Below are 22667 nucleotides of genomic sequence, written 5' to 3'. Positions count from 1 at the left end.
CTCATCACAAATACTTAAGATAAATGTAAGATGTTGGTTATGGTCCATAAAGCACAGGACTTGCCTACCTAAGATAATGTCTCTCTCCCCTTGACGTATTGTAAAAGCTGTGGTCAATGGAGGTGCTCAAGCTGGATCCTCATTAAAAGAGAGGGAGCAACCTGCTAGGTGATCTCTGTGAGAGCTTGGGACTTTAGAATTTGCTGCTGCCTTGGACCAGACCACCCAAACCTGAGTATTCTCCAAAAGTCATTTATTTGACCAGGTTTTGGGGCAGGTTGAGGTATGTTAGAAGGGCTAAAGGGGCTACTTTAATTTGTTATATGGCTAAGTTAATTGATTATATATGATTACATTTTGCTGCAGGGTGAACCCGCTTTGCAACTGTAAGTCTAAGTAGTTGTTAAGGTGCTTACAGCTTTTGGTGTGGGCTTTTTAATTATAATTTAAATCTAAAGAAATTATAACAAAGCCATGATCATGCTTTGACGTGTGTAGCATCTTTCAGCTGAGACTCTCAGAGGACTTTGCAAAGATGGGCAATTATTGTTATTCCCAGTCTACACACATGGAAACTGGGGTTCAAAGAGATCAAGGCTCAGTCTTTCAGTGTACCAAGGGCTAGAGTCACAAAGGGGATGTTGATACCCAACTACCATTTTAGGCGCCTAAGTCCTACAATCAAGCACCACTGGTATTCAGAAAACTCCTGCTCAGCTGCTACCTAAACCTGTAGGCACCTACACTCACTTGGCACCAAAGGTTTAGCAGAGTAATTGTACCCTAGGTGTCTATGTTTCTGCCTCTGGGCATGCACACAGCTGCCTCACTGTAGGGCATCTGGGTGCCAAAGTCCCCGTGCAATGCATGAATAGGAGGAAGATAGGCTTTCCTCTGCCTAATTTCCCTGCGGGGCCTTATCCGGTAGGCGTGCTCAGAGTCACTGAGACAGAGAGAGAGCATGTGTATGACTTGGTAACCTGGTGGTTAGAATACTCACCCAGAACGCAGGAGACCCAGCATCCAATCACACTGCTTCGTGATTAGTTAGCAGTGGAACAGCTTCAACAGGAGAGAGTGAGGGAACCCCACATGAGAATACCCCATAGCCCTGTGGTTAGGGCAGTCACCTGAGAGGTGGCAAATCCCTGTTCTAACCCCTTCTCCTCAGGTGGAGGAGGAACTTGACCTGGATGTCTCCAGCAAGGCAAGTACCCTATACACTGAGCTAAAAGTTATGAGGGAAGCTCCTCCTCCTCTTTGCTTCTTTCAAGAAATGCCTTAGGCACCTAACTCCCAGAGGAATTAGGTTCACAACTGAGAATCCTAAGCAGAACACAGTGCCTCCCTGCAGCTTAGATTTAGACACCAAACTTTCTGAGTGGGGAGAGCAGGGATTAGGACATATCCCCTTTCTTTGGTCTCTCCCAATGGCTATCTTAGGTGGGGAGCCACCTAGCATGCTGGGTTTTGTGAATTCTTGGTTACCTGTCTCCCTCCATTCATTGTATACGGAGCCTGAGTGCCTGGCTCAGTCTTTGTAAATCCCAGTGGTTTTCCAGACGCCTCAAAGTTAGGCATTGGGGCTAGATTCACAAAGGGAGTTAGTCACAAGTGTCTCAATGGGAGCTGCGGTGCTTGGCACTCAAAAGCCTAATCCAACTCCCTTTAACATCAATTGAAAAACTACTGTTCATTTAAGTGGGAATTGCATTCGGCCCTAGTTGACTTGCCAAAGGCCACACAGCAAGCCAGCAGCAGATCCAGGAATAGAAACAAAGGCTGAAATTTTCAAAGATGCCTATGGGATTTGGACACCCAATTCCCATTCTGCCCAAATCTCTTAGGAAGATTGGAAATTTCTTTCCAAGTCTCCCAACTCTGAGTCCCCTGCGGTAACCACAGCAGAAGGCTGTGCTGCCACCCAGGTGTCAGATTATAAACAGTATTGTTGTAGTCATGTTGGTGTCTGGATATTAGAGAGACCAGGTGGATGAGGTAATGTTTTTTTATTGGACCAACTTCTGTTGGTGAAAGACGCATGTTCTTGGGCTACACAGAGCTCTTCTTCAGATTATAAACTGAAATAGACAGTATATTTTTTCTTTCCATTGTTTTTAGCACCCTTGAATTTGTGATTTATTGCATAATTAGATCTTTAAAGTCTTTTATCATAAATTAGGCAGTTCTCAAAATATTGTAATTTACTCTGCACTTATTAGAGATGCATCCAAATCATGCCATGAAAGATTTTTGCCTATTAGACAAAATAACAGTATTGAAGTTGATTTAAGAGTTGGCCTTAGTATATATTCTAAAAGCTTTTTAAATATGTGTAGCTGAACAGTATTAGAGATATAGGGATGAGAATTGCTTTGTACATACTATGTACAGGTGTACTGACTCAGTTAAGCTTTGCCCTAAAGCATGCAGCTTTTAGCTCTTTTGTTTACAGTATTGGATACAAATATAGTTGGTACTTAAGCACATGCTTAACATGAAGCATGTGAATAGCCCCATTGACTTCAGTTGGACTATTCACACACTTAGTTATGCATATGTTTAAGTACTTTGTTGAATCAGGACAATAATATCCCCCTATTGGGCACGCAAGAATTCTCATTACCCAGTATGGCATAAAATTACACAGCTGGTCTCACCTTCTTAGAGTTGCCATACTGAGTAATGAGAATTCTTGCGCCCAACAGGGGGATATTATTGCCATACATTATCAAGAGTTTGCAGCATGCTTCCCCTTTCCTAAGCTAAGAATCACAGCTATCCAAAGTATTGCTTGGAAATATAAATTGCAGCTATCTAAACTGCACTAGGTCTGCTGCATGAAGCATTTCAGACTTAACTGTATCTATTACCACCAGTGGATGTTGTTGCACTGTGAAATTTGCACTTTCACCGTGAAAATATTAATTTTCAATTATCACAAAAGTTCAATGTCCTTGAACAGAGGCAGAGAGGATTATTTGTAAAACAATCACTATTAAATACTGTATACTATACATCACAAGAGAAAATTGACTTCTGTGCTTATTCTCTTTTGGCCTGGAGCAAAACTAGGTACTTCCAATTTTTGGCAGTTTCTGAATTTGGTTTATAAGGAGTTCACTTTGAATTTATGAACTAGAAAGACAGTTCCATTTTAGATACTTGATACCTCTATTGCTGGAATACATTAAATTCTATATGAGGAAGGCGGAGCTTATGAAATCTACAAAAGAGGCAACATGTCATTTACAAAAGAATTGTTTCTTTTAAAATCTGGCATTATTGCCAACTGCTAAACAAACAGGAAACTCCAAGGCAATCAGAGAAAACGGAATACAAATGACAAGTGTTGTAAAATAGGACTCCAGTAAAGAAATTTCACACTGGTCTTAACATTCATAAAGCCACCCACAAATCCTGCTTTTGTTGGTACGTTCGGGGAAGCAGAGATGCTGCCTAATACATCCCCTACAAAAGGACTTCTGCCGTCCAGGGTGTCTTGAGTGATTCTTGGAGAACGAAGATTGCTGCCCTTCAGTGTAGAAAGTGTGCTTCTGCCTGCTGCCAGCAAGCACTTACATTTGTACTGGTCAGCTTGGTCCCCTAGTTCCCTAATTCACACTCGTGTTAATACTACCCAGAGTGAGATTAGCCTTTTTCACAACTGCATCATATTGTTGATTCATATTCAGTTATGATCCACTGTAAGCCCCAGATCCTTTTTAGCAATACTACCACCTAGCCAATATTTTGTAGTTGTGAAGTTGCTTTTTCCTTCCTAACTGAAGTACTTTGCACTTGTCTTTACTGAATTTTCATTGTGCTATTTTAGATCAATATCAAAGTATGTATCAGATAAGATTTTTAAAATGTCATCTACTAGCAAAGTCTATTACAAAGAAAAAGTTAGAAATAAGTGTGTGTGTGTGTGTATGCGCACATGCATGGAAAGAGAGATGTGCATCACTGCCTTCTGCAGGATGGAATCAGATCTGCTTAGCTGCTATTCACTCTGTCCCTGATGTTGCTAGGTAGTTTCAAGTGGCCATAGAGTGCAGTATAATGACAACTGTGAAGCCCTACACCCCTATCCACCATGGATTTGTTAGAATAATGTAACAGGTTTCAGAGTACAGCCGTGTTAGTCTGTATCCACAAAAAGAACAGGAGTACTTGTGGCACCTTAGAGACTAACACATTTATTAGAGCATAAGCTTTTGTGGGCTACAGCCCACTTCATCGGATGCATTGAATGGCACATATAGTAAGAAGATAGATAGATATATACAGAGAAGGTGGAATTTGCCATACAAACTGTAAGAGGCTAATTAATTAAGATGAGCTATTATCAGCAGAAGGAAAAAAAACTTTTGTAGTGATGATCAAGATGGCCATGTAGACAGTTGACAAGAAGGTGTGAGGATACTTAGCATGGGGAAATAGATTCAATATGTGTAATGACCCAGCCACTCCCAGTCTCTATTCAAACCCAAGTTAATGGTATCTAGTTTGCATATTAATTCAAGCTCAGCGGTTTCTCATTGGAGTCTGTTTTTGAAGCTTTTCTGTTGCAGAATTGCCACCCTTAAGTCTTCTACTGAGTGGCCAGAGAGGTTGAAGTGTTCTCCTACTGATTTTTGAATGTTATGATTCCTGATGTTAGATTTGTGTCCATTTATTCTTTTGCATAGAGACTGTCCCATTGGGCCAGTGTACATGGCAGAGGGGCATTGCTGGCACATGATGGCATATATCACAATGGTAGATGTGCAGGTGAATGAGCCCCTGATGGCATGGCTAATGTGATTAGGTTCTATGATGGTGTCCCTTGAATAGATATGTGGACAGAGTTGGCAATGGGCTTTGTTGCAAGGATAGGTTCCTGGGTTAGTGTTTTTGTTGTGTGGTGTGTGGTTGCTGGAGAGTATTTGCTGCAGGTTGGGGGGGGCTATCTGTAAGTGAGGACTGGTCTGTCTTCCAAGATCTGTGAGAGTGAGGGATCATTTTTCAGGATAGGTTGTAGATCTTTGATGCTCTGGAGAGGTTTTAGTTGCAGGCTGCAGGTGACAGCTAGTGGCGTTCTGTTATTTTCTTTGTTGGGCCTGTCCTGTAGTAGGTGATTTCTGGGTACTCTTCTGGCTCTGTCAATCTGTTTCTTCACTTCAGCAGGTGTGTATTGTAGTTTTTAAAATGCTTGATAGAGATCTTGTAGGTGTTTGCCTCTGTCAGAGGGATTGGAGCAAATGCGGTTGTATCTTAGAGCTTGGCTGTAGACAATGGATCGTGTGGTGTGTCCTGGATGGAAGCTGTAGGCATGTAGGTAAGTATAGCGGTCAGTAGGTTTCCGGTATAGGATAGTGTTTATGTGGCCATCACTTATTAGCACAGTAGTGTCCAGGAAATGGACCTCTTGCATGGATTGGTCTAGGCTGAGGTTGATATCATGGTGGACTTCCTCAAGGGCTTCTTTTCCATGGATCCAGATGATGAAGATGTCATCAATGTAGCGCAAGTAGAGTAGGGGCATTAGGGGACGAGAGCTGAGGAAGCGTTGTTTTAAGTCAGCCATAAAAATGTTGGCATACTGTGGGGCCATGCGGGTACCATAGCAGTGCCTTTGACTTGAAGGTATATATTGTCCTTAAATGTGAAATAGTTGTGATTGAGGACAAAGTCACAAAGTTCAGCCACCAGGTTTGCTGTGACATTATCGGGGATACTGTTCCTGATAGCTTGTAGTCCATCTTTGTGTGGAATGTTGGTGTAGAGGGCTCCTACATCCATAGTGGCCAGGATGGTGTTTTTCTTGAAGATCACCGATGGATTGTAACAGTCTCCACAGATAAAATTTAGAAGTCCCAACAACACTGTAAAATAATTATGATATATTCCAGGAAATTCACATCCTACATCTTTAAATGCTGAAGCTGCTGACTTCTTTGTAAGAGAAACTAATTGATAAATGTTCCCCTCACCTTTAAAATTGGAAGAAGCATCCTTAAAGCTCTTCATCAATACTTTACCAAGAAGGTATCCAACCCTATTACATTCCTTTGTGGTATCCAACATGTCTCTTCTTTATGGAAGACGTTGTTGATCATTTTATGCAGTGTTGTTCATAGGCACTGACTTTTATTTTTCCCGGAGAACCCACAGAGTCTGCACTTATGGTGGTGTTGTAGCCGTGTTGGTCCTAGGATATTAGTGAGACAAGGTGAGTGAGGTAATATCTTTTATTGGAGCAGCTTCTGTTGGTGAGAGAGGCTTTGTCTACGCTACAAAGTTTTGTTGACAAAAGGCAGCACTGTGATGCAACTTTTGGCAGCAAAAATGCCCTCTTTTGGCAGCAAAATAAGACAAGAGACATAAGACTCTTTGCGCAAAATTTTGGTCGACAAAGTGCCAGTGTAGACACCATGCTTGATTTTATCACTTTGCCTCCAGGAAGTGTCTCACAGTGCCCATCGTGACTGCTCTGGTCAGCAGTTTGAACTCCTCTGCCCTGCAGCCAGGTAAATAACCATCCACCCCTCCCCCTAGAAGCCCTGGGAATTTTTGAAATTCCATTTCCTGTTTGCTTGGCGTGGATATGTCTCATCGCATCTTCCCCGGTGACCATGGCAGGTTATCACAGTAAATGCTCTCCTGCTTGGACCACTGCGGAGCTGCTGGATCTGCTCAGTATCTGGGGAGAGGAGGCTATGCAGTCCCAGCTGCGCTTGAGCCATGGGAATTTTGAGATCTAAGGGCAGATTTCTTGAGGCTTGTGCAAAAAGGGCTATGATCAGGACACAATGCAGTGCAAAGTGAAACAGTCACTCCGGTGAGGCATCTAAGACCTGCTGGTTCTATAAGGAGCTGGGCGCTATCCTATGTGGTGACCCTACCTCCACTGCCAAGAGCCCTGTGGATACTTCGGCAGGCATGGAAATGGTGGAAAGAGGACCTAACCCGGAGGATGAAGTCATGGATGAAGAGGTGGAGTTAGACGATGATGTGGAGCTCCTGGTGGGCCAGGCACCCAGGAACTGTTCACCGCTCCAAAGGTATCTAGCCAGTTTCAGCAGTTGCTCTCCGGCAAGCAAGAAGCAGAAGAGATGCTTGGTAAGTGGCTGTAGTTTGTGTAGTGCGGAGGTGGGTTCAGGGTATAGAAATGTACAAGGCTGGCTGTGTTTCTCTGTGCTGGACATTTCCCTGTGCATGGTGGAACAGGGCATTGATGCATGTCGAGATCTCAGGGGAGTCCTCCAGAGAAATTTCCAGAAAGGTTTCCTAGAGGTACTTGGCAATCCTCTGCCACAGGTTCCTTGGCAGAGCTCCTTTGTTCCTTCCCCCATTCTTGGAAACTTTCTGCGCCACTTGACAATCACTTGTGCAGGGACCAAAGCGGCACACAGGCGAGCAGCATAGGGACCAGGGTGGAAGCAACAAGCATGTAGTAGATGTGCCCTCGTTTCCCTGCTTATCCTCAGCAGTCAGATACCTGCTACAATGATCCTGGCCTGTGGACAAGTGTGGGAAAATTTTAGAATTTTTTCCCTAGTTGGCTGCACCACAACCCTTGAAGAGTGCTGTTTTCCCCGTGTAGAGCGCCCCCTATCCCCCGCATCCCTCTCCGTCGCCAACACTCACTATGCTTTTGTGTTCACAGATATGTGTGCTTGCCAAGGGTCAGTGAGAAAGTGATTATGTTTCAAAAGGTGTATTTTACTGAAATGTTTCAATGCTGTGTGTAAATTTAACAATCATGCTTCTGTGCATTGTTCCTTCTGCTTCAGCCGATGTGGCCTTCAGGAACACCCAGGCACACCACAGAGTGTCTCTGCCAGATAAGCAAGTGTTCAAGATGGAGCAAAGAAGACATATTCCGGGAGGTACTGCACTTCTCCAATGAAGAGAAAAGGGGTCGCAAAGAGTGAAGGGAAGCCGATAGGCAGGACAGAAAAGAAAATGAGGAGTTTCTTAAGGACACTACTGAGCAGATGATTAAAGTCATGGAGGGAGCAAATGCAGATGCTGAAATCCTTAATAATGCTGCAGACTAAGCAGATGAGTGCCCGTCCTCGCCTGCAGCACGTTCAGAAATCTTTTCCATGCCTCCCCCAACTCTGCCCCCACAGTCCTTTCCGCTTTCCAGGACTTCTCGGTTTCCCCTTCACTCCGTCCCCTTAAACAACTTTCAAAATGATAGCTGGACCTTCAGCTCTGAAACTCTCCCTGCCCTTCCCTGGTACCTCCCTTCCCACCAAGCATCTTTGTGTGTGTTCTTGTTCTTGTTAAATAAAAGCAAAGTTTTTGAATGGTACCTCATCTTTATTTGTTTCCTACAAATTGAGATAGCAGGCACTACCAATACATACACAGGCAGTTTATTCATGTTCTTACTGGAATGTAAGGCCCCAAATATCACCATTACTTTCTAGAAAAACTACACGTAATGTAACATTGCAGCACCAATCACAGAGAGATACATTACTGGTTCTCATTTTCAAAGAGTTGCCTCAAAACCTCCCTGATTCAGATTGCCCCATCTGGGCTCCTCTGATAGTCCTGGTATCTGGCTGATCAAAATCAGCAGCCAAGTGGTCTGCCTCAGCACTCCACCCCTGAGCAAACCTTTCACCCTTAGCATCACAAAGATTATGCAATGTACAATATGCGGCCATGACCATGGGAATATTATCCTCATTGAGGCCTAAGCTGCCGTAAAGGCATTGTCAGTGTGCCTTTAATCTGCCAAAGGTGCATGCCACTGTCATCCAGCACCTACTCAGCCTGTTGTTGAACTGCTCCTTACTGCTGTCCAAGTTTCCTGTGTAAGGTTTCATGAGCCGCGGCTGTAAGGAGTATGCCGGGTCTCCCAGGATCACTGTGGGCATTTCAACATCCCCCACTGCAATCTTCTGTTTTGGAAAGAAAGTCCCCACTTGTAGCTTTCTATACAGGCCAGTGTTCCTGAAGATGCATGCGTCATGTACCTTCCTGGACCACCCCACATTGATGTCCGTGAAATGCCCATAGTGATCCACAAGTGCCTGCAACTTGGAGTAGTACCCCTTCCTATTGATGTACTCCGTCACAAGGTGGTCTGGTGCCAAAATTGGAATATGTGTGCCATCTATTGCCCCTTCACAGTTAGGGAAGCCCATTTCTGCAAAGCCATCCACTATTTCATGCACATTTCCCAGAGTCATGGTCCTTCATAGCAGGATGCGATTAATTGCCCTGTACACTTGCATTAACACAGCCCCAACGGTTGACTTCCTGACTCCAAATTGTTTTGCGACTGACCGGTAGCAGTCTGGAGTCACCGTCTTCCACACAGCAATTGCCCCAAGCTTCTCTACCAACAGGGCAGCTCTCATTCTGGTGTCCTTGTGCCACAGTCCTTGGGCGAGCTCCGCACAGTTCCAGGAAGGTGGCTTTTCACATCTGAAAGTTCTGTAGCCACTGCTCATCATCCCACACCTGCATGACAATACGATCTCACCATTCAGTGCTTGTTTCCCAAGCCCAAAAGTGATGGTCCGCCCCTGCAACTGTTCCGTGAATGCCAAAAACAACCTAAAGTTGCTCCTATTCATATCACACAGCATGTCAGGCAACTGGAAGTCATCTTCAGTTAGGAACATCTTGATTAACTGCACTGCCATCCACTATGTCTTCATGACAGTTATCAGGACATAGGAGAGCAGTGCTGGATCCATCCCTTCTCACAAAGATGCTGGGGTGCCTAGCAAAGAAGGGCCATTAAAAAATGCCACCAAAGAAAACCAGAAGCCCATGGAATTCTGGGACAGAAAGCAGTGCATCCTGGGACATTGAGCCCAGTCCCAAGAAGTGCCACAATCTGCTCTGCCTTCCCACAAGACCTAGCAGCAGAAGGTGTTGAGCTGGACTGTGGGATAGGTACTCACAATGCACTGCTCATGCTCTCGATGGTAGGTCCCCAAGTGTGGACACGTTCTGCTGACAGAGGGAGTGAATGTGAACCTGCAATACTGATTTTTATTACAGGGCTTTTTGAGTGTCAACATAACTTTTGTTGACAAAACTGTAATGTAGACAAGGCCAAAGACAAGCTTTTGAGTTTACACAGAGCTCTTCTTCAGGCTTGGGAAACTAACTCAAAGTGTCACTGCTAAATACAAGGTTTGAACAGATTGTTTAGCATAAGTAGTTAACACATATTTCAATGGACCATTCAAGGTGAAGTGGCCCATTAACCTGGGGGTTCTTAGTGGGTCATATATTGTTGTAATAAACCATAAATCCAGGGTCTCTATTCAGTCCATGATTTTTAGTGTCTAGCAAAGTTGTGGCTTTAAACTCCCAGCTCGTCTTTTGAGAGTGTGCAGGTTTCCTTTGAGGATGAGACCTGATAGGTCAGATATAGAGTGATCACTGTCAAAAGTGTTCACCCGCAGGTGATAATGGTGGTTTTTGTCTTCTATCATTTTCCTGTGTGAGTTCATTCCAGAGAGTAGTGATTGTCTGGTTTCAACCACATAGTTGTTGGTGGTGCATTTAGTGCACTGGATGAAGTATATCACATGTGATAAGATCCATGGATCTTGAAAGGTGTGTTGTGGACGGAGGGGACTTGATCATTGTAGCAGTAGAGATATGTCTACAGGTTTTGCATTTCTTGTTCTGGCATGGTCTGGTGGCACTTTGAGTTGCTATGTCCTGGTCTTTGGGCAGATTGCTTCTGATGATGAGCTTGGAGAGTTTCGGGGGAGTGTTTGAAGACCAGAAGCGGGGGTTCAGGAAAGATTTCTTTCAGGATGGGGTCCCCATCAAGTATGACTTGTAGTTGTTTGATGATACACCGTTCCAGCGTGAGGTGGTAGGTGACAACTAGGGGTGTGTGATCGGAGGGGATTTTATTTCTGTATTGAAGCAGGTTCTCTCAGGGTATTTGGGTGGTCTTTCCATGATGCAATCTACTTCCCTGGTAGAGTGTCCTTGTTTGGGAAGAGCAGTTTTGAGTGTGATAAGGCGTATATCCTGGTTATTCCCCCTGGGGCATATTCCATGGTATCTGAGTGCCTGCCTGCAGATAACAGACTTTTTGGTGTGGTTGGGGTGGATTTATGAAGGTAGGGGAGGATTTTTTGTATATAGTTATCTGTAAGGTTCCATTGTTGAAACTGGTCATGGTATCCCAGTTGATGCTGTTGTAGGTGTGTTCCAGAAAGAGTGTAATGGACGGGTGGTGGTTGTCCAGAGGATGAAAATATTGATGTATCTCAGGTATATCATTGGTTTCATGGTACATTTGTCCAGAAATCTACTTCGAGGTGGCCCTTAAGAGGCTTATTAGGGAGCCATCCTAGTAACCAGGGCTGATCCCCATGATTTGGACAAAGTGTGTGTTGTTGAATGTAAAATTGTTATGGGTGAGGATTGAAATGGATGGATTTGGCAATGTGTTTCGGGTGGATATCTGAGGGTTGTACGTTGTCTTGTAAATATTTAAGGCAGGCAAGGGTCATTGTGAGGGATGTTAGTGTATAGGGAGGTGACACCCACGGTGGCGAGGATGGTGTTCTCAGGGAGGTTGATAATGTTACGGAGCTTGTAGAGGAAGTCACTTGTGTCCTGGAGGAAGCTGGCCCTTTGTGCAGTGGGTGCTTTGAGGATGGTTTCTATGAGTCCTGGTATTCCTTGAGTAAGAGTGCTGTGGCCAGATATGATGGGTCTGCCTGAGTTCCCTTGTTTGTGTACCTTAGGAAGTATGTAGAAGGTCCTTGGGGTGGGTTCCTGGGGGATGTTTGTAGAGTTTCTCTTGGAGTTGTTTGCGAAAGGACTTTAAATTCCTGGGTCAAATATGGTGTGGGGTCTTCTTTGAGTCCTTTATAATAGATGGTGTCAGAGAATGGTCCCTTGAAATAGGTGTTCACTGCTTATGACAAACAGTCTGTTCAAACCTTTGTATTTAGCAGGGACACTTCCTTTGAGTTCATTTCCCAGACCTGAAGAAGAGCTCTGTGTAAGCTCAAAAGCTTGTGTCTCACACCAACAGAAGTTGGTCCAATAAAAGATATTGCCTGACCCAACTTGTCACTCTTGATCATTCTCTATCAACCCCTTTTGGAATTTATGGATCTGTTGTAAACCACAGGAACATTTTCTTTCCACAGTATACACATTATGGTGGTATCTTGAACAAATCGCAGTGATACAGTGTATTGAACATTATGCCAACATACTAGTAAGAGAAAAAAACACTTCACTACTAGTTACATAATTAAATACTTTGAAACTGTATTCAGCTTGGGTTCAAATTTAGCAGACAAAGCAGTTCGTGTCTGCCATCCCTATCCTCCTATAACTTTTGTGACTTCATTCACTTGCATTAGCCAAATAGGTCAAGGCCAGAGGCATGTGGGTTGATACTAAATCCCACGTGACAAGATCCATGAGGAACAGCATTAACTGAAATGTGCCATGTTAGCCTTTTGAGAAGATCAGTCTTGATAAGCAAGAGTATTGCAGAGTGATGGTGACAGAGAAGCAGTGTTTCTGAAAGCAAGACAAAACCACCAAATCAAATACAACATTAGAGCCGCAAGTCACAGAAAGGATCAAGTCAGTTGTGACAGGTATGATGGAAGGGATTAATGAAACCCCTTTTTTGGAGTACTTTCTGCTTATGCTTCTTATACTGATAGCAGGTAGATGTTCCTGATGCACTAAAAGTAAATCCTTGTACTAAATGGGCCTTGGCTCTTAAAACTTGGATCTAACCTCTATTGTTATAATTTCTGGAAGTTTATGAGGAAGATTATCAACTGCTGAAAATCTGCATAATTCCATTCTGTAAATTAATCAGAGAACTTTTTGATGTTCAAACGTGATAAATGATAACTTACTAAAATGGCAGCTCTTCTAGTATAAACTATATTCGCTTTGTTTTCTTTTGATGGCAGTTTTAATATTGTTAAAAATGGTTTTCATCATTGTAGACATTAAGATACTACAGAATTTGTTCCAATCGCTCAGACAGACAAACACCTACAAGATCTTTATCAAGCATTCTTAAAACTACAATACCCACCTGAGGAAGTGAGGAAACAGATTGACAGAGCAAGATGGGTACCCAAAAGTCACCTACTACAGGACAGGCCCAACAAGGAAAATAACAAAACACCACTGGCCATCACATACAGCCCCCAGCTAAAACCTCTCCCGCACATCATCGGCGATGTGCAACCTATCCTGGAAAACGATCCCTCACTCTCACAGACCTTGGGAGGCAGGCCAGTCCTCGCTTACAGACAGCCTCCCCCCCTCCCCCAACCTGAAGCAAATACTCACCAGCAACTAGACACCATAGAAACACTAACGCAGCAACCAATCCCTGTAACAAACCTCATTGCCTACCCTGTCCCCGTATCTACTCTAGCGACACCATCAGAGGACCCAACCACATCAGTCACACCATCAGGGACTCATTCACCTGCACATCTACTAATGTGTTAGATGCCATCCTGAGCCAGCAATGCCCCTCTGCCAAGTACATTGGCCAAACCGGACAGTCTCTATATAAAAGAATAAATGGACACAGATTGGACATCAGGAATGGTAACATACAAAAGCCAGTAGGAGAACACTTCAATCTTCCTGGACATTCTGTAACAGATTTAAAAGTAGCCATACTTGAACAAAAAACCTTCAGAAACAGACTTCAAAGAGAAACTTCAGAACTAAAATTCATTTGCAAATTTAACACCATTAATTTGGGCTTGAATAGGGACTGGGAGTGGTTGGCTCAGTACAAAAGCAACTTTCCCTCTCCTGGAATTGACACCTCCTCATCAATTACTGGGAGTGGACTACATCCCCCTGATTGAATTGGCCCTGTCAACACTGGTTCTCCACTTCTCTTCATGTGTCAGTATAATAATACTTGCATCTGTAATTTTCACTCCATGCATCTGAAGAAGTGCATTTTTTACCCACGAAAGCTTATGCCCACATAAATCTGTTAGTTTTTAAGTTGCCACCGGACTCCTTGTTGTTTTTATAGACTTTATTGTTACTCTGCTTCAATTATTGCAAACCTTTTTTCCCTCTAATTAACAGGTTATTTAAAAATTGTCACTCTGAGGTCCTTTTCAGCTACATTTCTATTTGATCAAAACTTCAAACACTACACCAGCACTAAACATTGCCTTAGCTCCCACGTCTCTGCCTCATCTCAATGATGAATACACTAGCTGGCCAACTGTCCCCAGTACATGGCTTATTAAAAACCTTCTATTACATATCTGCATGATTCAGTGGATCAGAATATATACAAAGTAGTAGTAGGTAGAGGATAAAGAACCATACAAATCTGGTCTTCTCTGACAGTTGATCTGGGCTTGGAGAAAATCTAGGGGAAGAACTTGAAGAAAACATTTGTAGTGGAAAAAAGGTAATAACAATGGAGGCTATGTTCAAGCTTTAAGAGACAAGGGTCATTTAGTACAGGGATTTATTTTTAGGGTATGTCCTTCACCTTACCAATTAAAATATTATGCTAGAGAAAACTGTATTTAGATCTTTATTAATAAGGAACAAATTATTTTAATACATTATTTAATGATGAAATTACCCTGAAGCCTTTGAAATTACATACAGTGACTAACTCTATTTTTGTACTTGCAGGCAAAATTTACAATTTTCTGGATTTTTAGAGCTGAACTTTGAAATGTCCAGGAAGTTTCAATGAACTTTGAATTTGAATGGGAGTTGGACGTTTAACTCCTTTAGGATCATTTAAAATCCTAGCCTAAAATATTAACTTCAATTCCATTTTCTGTTGTTGCACAATGTAAAAAATTCTGCATGCTGCAGATATCTGGATTCTGTGAGACAGAAACCAGGAAGGGCAATGCAATTTGTGTCACTTTGCCACTATAATAAGAAATAATTTATGGTCTTTAAATTGAACCCTTTGCCAAGACACCAAAAGAGAAACCCACTTCCTTTTATGTACATTCTTACTCTGATTGCTACTTGAAACTTTTCATGAGTATAGGGGAAACAATATGAAGTGGTGGAGTTTTAAAATGTTTGTGACTTCCATTAAAACACTGTCACTTCAATGCTTATACAGAATTGAATATATTTATGAAAGGTTTTTATTTTGATAACATTGCAGAATGCAGGTTTGATCCATGCGGCTAGATGCCCCCATCTCAATTAGTTCTTTTCCTAAGCAATAAAAGTGCCTTTAGGGTCATCCATTAAAGATGTCTATAGTGGGGATTTTTAAAATCTTTTTATATTCACCTATGACAATGGATTAAATCCTACATGCCTTTCTCTAGTGAGTACACCCATTGAACTCAAGTGTACTGATCCATCTAGATTTGACTTTGACAGCTAGAAATTCCGGTCATGTGACTTTTCCACAGCAGCCAGAGTAGTAGTAATTTTTATTATTTGTACAGTATCAACAGTGTGCTAGGTGCTTATGTCTAGGGTCCTAAGGTAACCATCTGCCACTGTGATAGCTCTGTCATAAGCTGATATGGAGAAAACATTTTTAGTGCTTGTTCAGGATTTTTGTTAAATGTGGTGCCATGCAACAGAATCTGCAGTGAACAGCACTTGGTTTGGCCTACAGCTGGAAATTTACATGAATTCCATGGATTATGTTTAGGGGATGGGTTTATTTAGGAACCAGTGGTTGTTGGTTATTATAATGAAGGTCATGTGGTTCATGATCCATTTTCTCTGAAGCTGGTCTAGGGATACCATGGGCCCAGTCCTGCCGTAAATAATCCCACTGAAGTCGATTATTCACAGAAGGAAGGGGACCAGGATTTGGTCCAATGGTAGTGTTACCTTCTAGATGGTTTCCCTGACCAGTGTAGAATATGTTCTTAATGCTACATTATTTAAAAACTTTATTTTGAGAAAAATCTTGAGTACAGTAATGTGTTACACACTGTTCCTTATTACTTAGGGCATGTTTCTACCCTCCATTAGTAGCTTCAACTCTCTGTGTGGTGCAGAACAGCATGTGCATTGAAAAACTGCCTGACACTGTTTATACCACTCATTGGAGGGCAGGATGAAATCCTGAGTGACTGACTTGTCTTATAAGTGTCAGAAGATAATAAGGCACAGATCCTCAAAGGTATTTAGGAGTTTGAGGATCTGGGCAAAGGTCCCTTATTTTGCACAACTATATAGTCCTGATATCTGTTGAGTTTTCTTTTTCTATCAATCTTGTAAAAATGTCTAGCAAAAATGCTGATCTGGTGACTCAGTTTTGTATGTGAATTTCTAGATTGCTCCTTTAGAACAGGGTATATATATGTATAGTTTTAAATTAAGGTCTAACAAACTATTTAATCAATAATATTAACAACAAGCATGATTTCCAGTCTATTCCAAGCAAAGTTAAGTGATGTCCTTCCATAACTATTAATCAACAAGAAAAGTCATCTAACTATATCATATGCCATCTTCAGACAACGTTACGCTTCATAACTGTGCTGCAATTTTTTTCCATAGAATGTAAACCCATAGAATAGAAAACCCTGTTTTTATTAGCATCAGATGTCAAGTGGGCCTGTCAAAATGCCAGGGTTTATTAGATAACAATGATATTTTTGAGTCCCTATCTATGTTGAATTAACTTCTTGGCTTTTTATTAAATGTCGAAAGAATCACTTTCATGTCGTACAAATAACCTAATTATTTTTCTTCTTCTTTTGATGGAGTGATTTGCTTGGAATCAGTGATTGGAGTTTGACAGATGTTCTCAAATACCACTGTCAGATTGAAATGTTTACAATTTGGTTTTAAAATGGCTAATAACTAATGAAATTTGATGGGGGAAGAGGGAAGTAAAATTCTTGGACACAACTGTCATTTTTATTTTTGTGAAAGTGGCAGATGAAGTTACAGGACTGGCTAGCATTGCAGAATCATTGTGCTGTTGCAGATTACAATAATCCTGAGTTCATTAGAGTTCCCATTTCGTGGTCATTTTCATTGTCAAAAAAGGCTTTTATGTGACAAGAAGCTTACTAGGACAAAATCTTACATTATTAAATCATCTAATCCAGCTGTACCATGTAGGTTTCATGCCCACACAATTTATGCATGTCAGAAATAGTGTATATTTGAGGAAAAAATCTTTGAGCATGTTGATCTGTTTTCATTGCTGGATTTATATTACTGGTGTTTTCCTCCTATCCATTTCCACATCATTTTAATTGTTTGTTTGCATAACTTATATATGTGAAATTGCTTTCAGGGATATCTTTAGAATTTTGGATTATTCTTGGGGGTTGCAGGGTGCGTCTACACAGTCTCCTTTTCTTTACCTGCCCACACACTATGAATCATCTTTCCTGCTCTCTTTTGCCACATACCCCAAATATTCTTTCCCTGATTCAGAAAGGTGGCTTCAATGGGACCAATCATGTGCTTAAAGTTATGCCTGTTTTAAAGTATCTTGCTAAACCAAGACTTTTCCCTCTCCTGCTTAGCATGGTCTGGGAAAGGCCTGGCAGCCAGGACTTTGCCCAGAGTGAGCTAGCAGAGATTACACTAGACACAGTGGATACAGCTGCCAGTGGAGCAGGGATCAGTGTTCTCAGACCGGAGACCCACCAGGTGAGGAGCTGTCTACTAAATTGTTGGCTGTTCTGAGAGCAGAGAGATAACAGACACACACATGCCAAGTGCTTTAAAACAGAGCTAGAGAAGGACCTCCCACTCAAGTTTCCCATATTACACGTCCTTTTCTTTTGTAGGAACTGGAAGACCAAGAACTCTGAGTTTTTAACTTAATTCCACAGTGGCCCCAAATGAACTCAGGGCCCCACCCTTGATCATACATTTCTCAGATTCCATAAACCAGACTTTATCAATGTCCTGTGATCATAAAACAAAGCGGGTCTGAGTCCTCTCTCACAGAGGTGAATTAGAAGTGAATCCATTGAGGTCACTGGTGTAAAAGTGGTATGAGAGGAGGACTGAGGCCAATGTCTATCGGAAAACTCTTGGTTTCTGTATTCTGGTTTTTATAGCTCAGGTAAATGGTTTTATCAATGCAAGATATTTGTCTTTGGATTCTATTTAACACTTCCATTTGCAAAATTACTACAGCTGGAGTTGTTAGTGAATTTTCTTCATTATTGAGAACAGCAGGTGCTGGAAACTTGAACTAATCTAGTCCATGGTTTCTGTGGATTTGATTGGATATTGCCATGCAGTACAGATGGGATGCTAGTGCTCCAACAAATGTATTTTGTTCGACAGTCAGTTATATAGTGCCTTACTATTACAATTTCCATAAATCACTCTTAGTCTGGAAGATTTCTGTTGCCATCTGGGTTTGCTCCAATTACAATTTGCATCTTTTGTTGTATGCTGTTCGAAAAAGACACTGGAAGTTGTTGTAGCCTGACTTTGATTGGAAAATAACTGGTGCCCCTAGGGCTATGTTAGAACACTAAAACTGAGGATGAGGGCAGGACTGTGTTGTTATTTATTTTGACTTATATACTCTGAGAAAGTACTTATTCCTGGACTTAGGTGCTCTGATTTAAAAGCACAAACTAAACTAAACAAATAAAATCTAGCAGTTTATCCCCGACTTAAACAACAAAGTTAACCAGGTTTCAGAGTAACAGCCGTGTTAGTCTGTATTCGCAAAAAGAAAAGGAGTACTTGTGGCACCTTAGAGACTAACCAGTTTATTTGAGCATAAGCTTTTGTGAGCTACAGCTCACTTCATCGTACACACAAAGCATGAAAAAATACCTCCCCCCACCCCACTTTCCTGCTGGTAATAGCTTATATAAAGTGATCACTCTCCTTACAATGTGTATGATAATCAAGTTGGGCCATTTATAGCACAAATCCAGGTTTTCCTCCCCCCTGTTAATAAACAATGGTCACATAAACACCACCCTATACCGGAAACCTACTGACTGCTATTCCTACCTACATGCCTCCAGCTTTCACCCTGACCACACCACACGATCCACTGTCTACAGCCATACTCTGCGATACAACCGCATTTGCTCCAACCCCTCAAACAGAGACAAACACCTACAAGATCTCTATCAAGTATTCTTACAACTACAATACCCACCTGCGGAAGTGAAGAAATAGATTTATAGAGCCAGAAGAGTTCCCAGAAGTCACCTACTACAGGACAGGCCTAACAAAGAAAATAACAGAACGCCATTAGCCATCACCTTCAGCCCCCAACTAAAACCCCTCCAACGCATTATTAAGGATCTACAACCTATCCTGAAGGATGACCCAACACACTCACAAATCTTGGGAGACAGGCCAGTCTTTGCCTACAGACAGCCCCCCAACCTGAAGCAAATACTCACCAGCAACCACATACCACACAACAGAACCACTAACCCAGGAACCTATCCTTGCAACAAAGCCCGTTGCCAACTGTGCCCACATATCTATTCAGGGGACACCATCACAGGGCCTAATAACATCAGCCACACTATCATCAGAGGCTCGTTCACTTGCACATCCACCAATGTGATATATGCCATCATGTGCCAGCAATGCCCCTCTGCCATGTACATTGGTCAGACTGGACAGTCTCTACGTAAAAGAATAAATGGACACAAATCAGATGTCAAGAATTATAATATTCATAAACCAGTCGGAGAACACTTCAATCTCTCTGGTCACGCGATTACAGACATGAAAGTTGCAATATTACAACAAAAAAACTTCAAATCCAGACTCCAGCGAGAGACTGTTGAATTGGAATTCATTTGCAAATTGGATACAATTAACTTAGGTTACCTTGCATAATGACTTAGCCACTCCCAGTCTCTATTCAAGCCTATTTCCTCTTGTTTTTTCCTACCCCCCCCCGCCCCTCAGACGTTTTTGTTAAACCCTGGATTTGTGCTAGAAATGGCCCACCTTGATTATCATACACATTGTAAGGAGAGTGGTCACTTTAGATAAGCTATTACCAGCAGGAGAATGGGGTGGGGAGAGGTATTTTTTCATGCTTTGTGTGTATATAAAAAGATCTTCTACACTTTCCACAGTATGCATCCGATGAAGTGAGCTGTAGCTCACGAAAGCTTATGCTCAAATAAATTGGTTAGTCTCTAAAGTTAAAGGTATTAGATGGTTGACCTCAGTCCCAAATACATCTCAACTTTCTCCAACAGCTTTGAAACATAGATAGACCTTGCCCTAATTCAGACCTTGCCAGAGGTAAGCGAGAATTACAAAGCTGAGGGCTCTTTATGGAGAATACCACCAGTACTGACCCTTTTAAACTGAGGAGGTCCCTAGCTTGAGCACCTCTGCTGATTGCATCTGTGAGAGTATGGCTCAGGGAGAGCAGTGCTCTGTCAAGCAGGCAAGACTAAGACCATGTTGGGGTTTTATAGGCTGACACAAACTCCTCAGATTTCATCTAGAAGCTCATTGCAGGTCATGAAGCGCTGGTGTAATGTGCTCCCAGTGAGACACACTGCACCAAAAGCAGGCGGCCACACCGTGTACCACCTTCCATTTCTGCACAGACTCAAGTTTTTGTTCCGTTGCTATAGTCTGATCCAGAGATGACAAAATCCTAGATAATAGAAATGGTTTCAGCTCCAGAAGAAGAGGTTGCAACCTTCTAACCAAATGTATCTCCTCATCTAACAGCTTTTGGGGATCTAACCAGTGATGATATCTCCAACATTGCTTCCAGTTGCTGTCTCCAATTGAGCACCATCACCTAAATCACTGGATTGAGTTTACAGCCAGCTAGTTCTTCCGCCTGTACTGCCTAGGAATTGGGTAGTATCCCTTTAAATAGTTTGTGAGCCCTCTAGAGGGCATCCTTGTCTTCTGTCGCAGAAGCCCCCAGGACCTAACAGAGTATCCGTGTATATATGTAACTAGGCCGTGTATGTTTGTATGTAGTTAATAAACATGGTTATTTAGAACCCAACTCTGTCCATGTTTAAAAGTGGTTGGGGTTAGGTCAGAGTTAGCTAATACACGTTAATTAAATGTCGTCAAATCTCACTCCCATGCTAAGCTAAACCCAACCTAACCTTGACTACTTTTGCTAGACAAAACCTAAACTGTGATCATAACTGGGCTTTTACAAAGTAAAATTGTCTTGCAGTATTTCTTAGGTTGGGAAAACAACTCCATGCTGCCTCACCTAGAAAGAGTGGTTTTTTTTCTAGTGTCAAAATCAGATTCAAGACTCACTGAATTTGTCAGACCACTCTGTTTATTAGCAAAGCGCTTTGCCAATGCACCCAGATATATGTGAGCCTTCTGCAAAAGCTCAAGCTAACTTATTGATACAGATAAGCCAAAGCCAATTTAACATAGGAGACAAAAGGAAGCAGAAACTGACAAATATACGTACATATCTTATTTGCATACTAACGTTTACCAATCTTCTAGCTCAGTAGAAGCTGTAAGTTAATTAGTTTGAGGACCCATTGTCTCACACTCCTTAATGTTTCTCTTCCTGACAACTATATTTCAACAAACTCTTCAAGCAGCATTTCTTTAATGAATTATAATTTCAATATAATTCATTCTACTTTCACACTAGTATGAAAGTAGAAAATTTAATTACATTTTGTATTTAAGGGAGGACCTTTCTGATGTTTCAGTAAAACGTGCATATAAATTAAGAGCTGAGGACTCTCTTTTTTAACTTAAGTTTGTATGGAGTGATCCTCATCAAGGCTGGAGAGGCAGCATTTAATGGATGAGGCAATGTAGCAGTTTAGTGCTTTTGAGAGAGCTGCAGATGATTTTCATGTAGCAGGACCAAAGAATGCACACTAGCTTGACAAAGCCCTGGCTGGGATGATTTAGTTGGGGATTGGTCCTGCTTTGAGCTGGGGGTTGGACTAGATGACCTCCTGAGGTCCCTTCCAACCCTGATATTCTATGATTCTAAGACATGGGAATGGCTGCATCTCAAGCAAATTGCGGATTCTGTGAGGTTCTCATCTGGAATCTTCTTGGTATCCAGAAGGATCAGTTCAGTCTTTTGACTTTACATAAATTGGGTGAAAATTAAGCTTATCTTGTCCCCAGGGCCTTTAAATTAAAGTTATGGGTTGTACTGACCCAAACAAGATGGTGATGTTTCTAAGTTTAAAGTCCGTTCTTACTTTTGTCATAAAATTATATCCTGAGCCTTTTGGGAAAATGTTAAACTAAAAAAAGAATTATTTCTTACAGGTGTTGTCTCAGAAGCTGAGCAAAGAGAAAGCAGGTAAGTCCATAATCTTCTGAAAAAGACATTCTGCTACTTACAAGTTATACCCTATTGAAAGTTTCTTGAGAAACAAGGTAAACATGTTAAAAGAATATACATCGTGATGGAACATCTGTGGGACTCTCTGATGTTTATACTAGACTCGGGTTCTGTATTTTTTTCAGTGCTGTTGTTTTGGACAGTTTTGTACTATTGTCCATGAACACGGTGTATATATATTTATTTAGCCACCGTTAGGCCATAAGGAAGTTGCAAATTCTGCTACTTTGGATTTACAGCTTGTAAAGTGGGTTCTGAAATAAGATAAAATATATATTTCTAGAGAGTCAGTGTTAGTGATGTGGAATTAATCTGGCCTCTTTCTTGTAACTATTTAAAGTGTATTTATTTAGCTAGGACTTTT

At 41.8% G+C, this 22667-nt stretch overlaps 1 protein-coding gene across 6 annotated transcripts in view; it reads left to right on the top strand.

The window, feature by feature from the left end:
• The window catches only part of STARD13 (StAR related lipid transfer domain containing 13), a 491362-nt gene that overhangs the window by 202551 nt on the left and 266144 nt on the right, over positions 1–22667 (top strand). For 5 of the 6 annotated variants that reach the window (XM_073341692.2, XM_078852676.1, XM_078852678.1 and 2 more), the window contains one exon: positions 22228–22261. In XM_073341692.2, coding sequence (XP_073197793.1) covers positions 22228–22261 — 34 coding nt within the window. Of the gene's footprint in view, positions 1–17537; positions 17632–22227; positions 22262–22667 lie in introns of those variants that run through there. The other variant, XM_078852682.1, reaches the window with a different exon arrangement.

Source organism: Lepidochelys kempii, chromosome 1, assembly GCF_965140285.1.
Source record: "Lepidochelys kempii isolate rLepKem1 chromosome 1, rLepKem1.hap1, whole genome shotgun sequence".
In the NCBI taxonomy this organism is placed as follows: domain Eukaryota; kingdom Metazoa; phylum Chordata; order Testudines; family Cheloniidae; genus Lepidochelys; species Lepidochelys kempii.
The sequence above is the reverse complement of the archived record's forward strand: the minus strand, read 5'-3'. Positions and strand labels throughout refer to the sequence as shown.